General features: G+C 37.5%; 1 protein-coding gene across 1 annotated transcript in view; it reads right to left on the reverse strand.

Moving 5' to 3' along the window:
* Positions 1-424: 424 nt before the first annotated feature.
* LOC107575358 (Fc receptor-like protein 5) overlaps positions 425-5,720 on the reverse strand; it is a gene marked incomplete at its 5' end in the record, with an annotated part of 5,692 nt that continues 396 nt past the window's right edge. Inside the window, 7 exons of the mRNA XM_016261748.1 lie at positions 425-718; positions 2,460-2,573; positions 2,668-2,907; positions 3,543-3,842; positions 4,555-4,727; positions 4,916-5,045; positions 5,116-5,388. Coding sequence (XP_016117234.1) covers positions 684-718; positions 2,460-2,573; positions 2,668-2,907; positions 3,543-3,842; positions 4,555-4,727; positions 4,916-5,045; positions 5,116-5,388 — 1,265 coding nt within the window. The remainder of the gene's footprint in view (positions 719-2,459; positions 2,574-2,667; positions 2,908-3,542; positions 3,843-4,554; positions 4,728-4,915; positions 5,046-5,115; positions 5,389-5,720) is intronic.

A 5,720-nucleotide genomic window follows, 5' to 3' on the forward strand; every position in this document is an offset into this window, starting at 1 on the left:
GTTACTCGGTTTGGAAAAATCTAACAAAAACATGGCTTTAGAGTCCACACATTCACTGTGTGATGAAGCATAAAGAAGTTAATTTCTGTCACTACTGTGAACCAACCATCACTTAAAATGTGAAGAATATGAGTCAGCTGTCCACGACAGGCCTAAACCAGCCAAGGTACCAGAACAAAAAACACTCAGCAAAATATTGTCTAATTATTGTTATCAACAAACTCCCAGACAATAGAGATAAACAAACAGTTTAGTTCAGTCAGTTTGTTATCAGGCCTCAGAAAGGCAATTCATTTTAAAAAATGAGGTGTTATACAGATTGACAACCATGTCTACTTTTAAAGTCAATATAAAATCAAAAAGTACTGTATTTAATTTCTTAGCTATTCCAAAGATAAACAAATCAATGTATATAACAACCTTCTTTTTTTACAATCCAATTAATTCCTGATGGATCAAATCAAGTTCTTCGCTACACATTTTCTCGTTGAATATTCTGTTTCACTCAGAAGTCAAAAGAGTTGTGATGCTGGTTCATGTTGACTTTAACAACTGTGAGATGCCAAAAGGAGTCACTCCTAAAACGTGACTTTTACAGTAAGCGAGCATGTTCAGTCTGAACTGAGAAACTGAGAGATTCCAGGATGAAGCTGAAGTTTTCTCACCGTCACGACAGATTAAGATCAGATCGCAGTTTCTTGCTCTTCAACAGATGCAACTGTTAAATACACAAATGCAAAACAATCAAGCATTTACTTGAACAGCTATGTATGTTTCTCTCTCTCTATGTTTATTGTTTTTATGAACTACCTTCATCTTTTAACTAGATTTAAACTAATTTGACTAAAAAAGACAAAACAAAAAAATCATGTCTTTGTCAGTGAGGAAAGATGTGTATTTGTAGAGTAAAATATTAGCAGGAGGAGTGAGACAGATTCAGTTTAACTGATTACAACAATTTTCACAATAAATTTTCAAAGCAGCTTTAGTGAGCACCTTACAAACCCAATGTCAGGGGCTGGCGTCTGGTGTTCTCCCTCTCACCACCAGAGGTCGCCATCTCCCATCCTCCCGGACTCTTTCTCCGTCACCTTGACACCACACACCTGGGCACCCACTCACACACACACACACAGCTGTCGCCCATCCGGGACTCCATCACCTGCACTCCACACACCTGTGCACACACTCACTCTCACACAGCTGTGGCCCGTCATGAGGACTATTTAGGCGCCTTCCCCACGCCACTCGGGGCGGATAATTAATGTTTGGTTGAGCTATGTCACGAGTCTGTTTTGTTTGTAGTCACGAGGGTTACGAGTGTTTCGAGTGTCTGTTCCGGGACTGATGCAAGCCAGAGGTGGCCGTATTGCATCAGTGCCCATTTGCGTGTTCTAGCGTGTCTCAGAGTCTTAGCTCTGTTTATGTTCTGTTTTTCCTTTGTTTTCCCTGGCAGTGAATAAAACCTGCATTTGGACCCAAAACCCTTGCTCACACGGTGTGTCTTTCCTGACCGCGCCGTGACACCCAAAGCATGACAAGTTACACAGTGTTAATAACTAGATTAAAGCAATAAGCCCCAAGAAGCTGTGGTTTACAGTGAATTCATAACAGCTAAGGGGCGTTGTTAAAAAAAAACCTTAGCTGTCATAAATTCACTGTAAACCACGGCTTCACGGGGCATATTGCTTTTATAAAATGGTTATTCCATATACGTAGTAAGGTTTCACAAAAAAAACAGAGCAACTAATGTGTAATGATATTAATAAAAACAGTATTCTTCCACCAAACAATGTAGTTCCTCAGAAACAGTTGTAGTTCCAACAAAGTGGTTGCCGAGCAACACACAGAAGTAAACAAAGGTGTATGTTTGTAGAGTAATCTACAACAGCTTCTAACAAGGCTCAACCAATCAGAATCAAGGACTGGAACTATCTGTTTTATAAAAAAAATTCATCAAGACAAACTTTAGGCTTGAGAAAGCCTCGTCTGAAAGTTTAAACAGTTATAAAAGCTTGAAGTTTGAAACTATGATTAGCATGTTGCTAACATTGATAGATAGATCAATGTTGATCAATATAGATAGATTGAGTCTCAAGGGATTCTGGGAATTTAAATTAGAATTTAGACGGTTGGAGATTGAATAGTCTTGGCTCATCTGAACATTCTGTCAATGCAAGTCTATGGGATTTTTATTATTTTTATCTTCATTTTTAAGAAAACCATGAGTCAGATCAGTCTGAAAAGATCTAGCACACTAAGTGAGATCAGTCTGAGGAGCTGGGCTGAGTTTGGTGGTTCTAGCTTGAAAGCTCTAGGAGGAGTAGCGTTCAGAAATCTAAACTAAGAATAATAAAAAGCTTAAATAGCTTATCAGCAGATTGGCTTTCTCATAATGACCAATTTGGTGTTTAACTGAATATAATAAATATAATGTAATAAATCAGACAGATATTTACCTCTCATCCTGCAGCATTTGAAAATCAGCACGACTGTCACGAGCAGATATGGAGAAACTGCCAGCACAGAACTGAGTGTGTGGAGGACAGAGATCAGATATCCTGAATGAGACACTGAAGAAGAGACACACAAGCGCTTGATCAAGCACCATATCTGAACGAGAACATGAGAAGAAATCAACCAGCTCACAGTTTCATTGTCTCTCACCTGTGACTGAGATCCAGCTCTTGGGTGACTCTCCATCTGGGTGTTTGCAGGAGTAGAAACCCTCATGTGATTTTGAGACATTAGAGATGATCATCTCTGTAGTTTGACTCTGGATGAGTGACCCATCTTTATAGAAATCAGCTCTGAGGTTTGGTGGGGTTGTATGTTTATATAAACAGCGTAGAGTCAGAGTTTCTCCTTCAGTTACAGGATGAACAGGACTCTCCAGAATCACACCAACTACAGAAACAGAGCAAACATCAACTGACAAATAGTAAGATTATAGTAAGAATGTAACAACAACAACAATAATAATAATGCACTTTATTTAGAGGTGCCTTTGAAAACACTCAAGAACACATTACAACTTGATGACAATCATACATTACAAGACAGTAATACAATCAAAGCAACATCTGTTCAACATAAAGAAAACCCATAAATTAAAATTAATCAGGAAAAGCTTCATTTAAAAAGATGAGTTTTAAGATATGATTATTTTTTATGACAAAAGTCAAAGGCTACTTTCTAGTGTATTGAATATGTAAGACATAATCCAAATAGGACAGAGTTACAATAATCAATACAATAATAATAATAATGATAATAATAACACATTTTCTCATGGGGGTTATGAAAAATATAAACAAATAAACATGACATGTGGGTAAATGACTGCACGATTCTGGATACATTTAGAATCTCAATGTTTTGAGCAATGGTTTAATAGTCAAAGGTTTACTGGTCTAGTGGATTCATTGTCATTTAGGAATAAGATTGCGTGTGAATACGATTGAATTGAGATCACAATCTGGCTATTTAAATCTGAAACAAGAAATGAGGGCTTTGTGAAAAATACAGAAACACAGACTCACAGTGTACAGTGATATTAACAGGATGACTTTTCTCTCCAGATTCAGACTGACACCAGTACACTCCAGTGTCCTCTGTGAAGGTGTCTCTGATTGTACATGTAGATCCTGTTTGTGATCCCGACATTGATGATGAACAATCTTCCAGCCGCCAGCTGTCTCTGTATCTTCTCACTGTCCATCCAGTAGAGTTACTCTGGTCCTCACAGCTCAGAGAGAGAGAGACAAATGTGAAGTGTTGAGTTCTGCTGGGACTGACGATAAGAGAGACTGGAGGAGAAACACCTGAGAAGACAATTACAGCTATAATTCAGAAATCAAGTCAAGACAGTTTTATTTATATAACACTTTACACAAATTGTTTCAAAGCAGCTTTTCAGAAAAATATTAAAGTTATAATATCTGAAAATCCATTAGTCTTCACTGAGTATTTCTATTTAAAACTTGATAAAAAAAATAAAAACCTTAATATGTTTGTCATTATGCCATCAGCAGACAAGCCAAAGACAACTGTGACAACCAACATAAACCTCCATAAAGTGTTACTATTGGAGGAAAAAACCTTGGGAGAAACCAGAGTCAACTCGAGGATCAGTCCTGCTTTGCCTGTACAGTGTGAACCTAGTAGTATTTATAGTTAGCGGAGTTTGTTGTATATTTATTTACTAATTTATTAGTAGCCAGATAATCAAACTGTAAAATTATTGATTAAGTGTTTATATGGTCCATCCTATAAAATGTGCTGATGTGCACATTGAGTGTCCTGTGTTGTTGATAAAGTGCCTCCTAGAATCAATGTCTGGTCAATAACATAAAAATTAAAAATAAACACCTATTTGATTATGTTCCCTCAACTCCACTTACGTGAGTAACACTTTTGTGCCACAATAGTTTAGTTTATATATTTTTCATGACAATTTTACACCATTATAATTAAACGTTTTTCAAGGTTTTGCTGGTTAGTTTGGTCTGTTTAGGACCTCCTCACTCATTCTGTGGTTCAGTTTGTACTCACCAGTGACCCATATTAACTGTGTGTTGCTGATGGTTGTGTTATTGGCTGGTTTTCCTCTCTCTGCTGTGCACACATAAACTCCTGTGTGTTTTAGAGCAGCAGAACTGACAGTGTAGTTTCCTCCAGCTCCTCTGCTGCTGTCTGAGAGCAGCTCATAACGATATCTGTAGTCTGTATAAAGTGAAAAAGTGCAGTTACCTCAAGAAATGAGCAGACATTTTTACACAAGTCTTATAAATTACCTTTGTTTGTATAATCAGAGTATTTAGATTGATTAAATGTTTTTAATCTCTGTAATATTTTTTTATGAAACCAGTTTATTCAGATGTTACTACATGAAGCACAATACATCTTACCTGATGAGACAGTTACAGTGAACCAGCTGAATGTCCAGCCTGTAGAGGAGCTGTTAACCTCACAGATCAGAGTCACTGGATCTCCTTCAGTCAACCACGTCTGTGGAGAAACACTTAAAACTGCCTGGGCTTTATCTGAAATAGAGAAATCACTCATTAATACCATGTTAAACGTGTGTGAATGTGAAGAGATGATCAAACTCACCTGATACTGTCAGTGTAACGTCTTCACTGCGGTGTAATGTTCGTGATCCTTCTGTCTCTACTCCATAACAGGAGTATTTACCTGCGTCAAACTCGGTAACAGAACCGAATGTGTGTTCCTGTAGTTCACTGAAAGCATTGCCTGAACCATCTTTATACCAGCCGTACTGCCAGCTAGTGACTCCTTCAACATATATGTCACATCTGAGAGTGACTCTCTCTCCTCTGAATACATGTTGAGCAGGTTTAATGGTCACTGAGGGTTTTGGTTTTTCTGTACAATGACAACAATTCACAATAAAAATAATGTGCTGCTTTTACAGTATGTAAAAGTTAGTTGCAGTTACAACACACATGCTAAATCAGATGAGACTGAAGTGTTGCTCTCTATAGCTGTTACAGTTGTTAATAAAAGATCTGTCAATATACAATCATTGGGAAATTGGAAATAAGGGTTGTGAAAATTTTCCAACAGAAGATCTTGTCTCTCATTGTTTCGATTTTGATTTCACAGAGAATGTAGGAAATATATCTGCTGTTTTTGTTGCTGGCAATACGATAGAAGGAACCGTATGATCTCCTGATTCAGGCGCTCTGTCTGTCTGT

This window comes from Sinocyclocheilus grahami, unplaced genomic scaffold, assembly GCF_001515645.1.
Source record: "Sinocyclocheilus grahami isolate Dianchi unplaced genomic scaffold, SAMN03320097.WGS_v1.1 scaffold2591.1, whole genome shotgun sequence".
Lineage (NCBI taxonomy): Eukaryota > Metazoa > Chordata > Actinopteri > Cypriniformes > Cyprinidae > Sinocyclocheilus > Sinocyclocheilus grahami.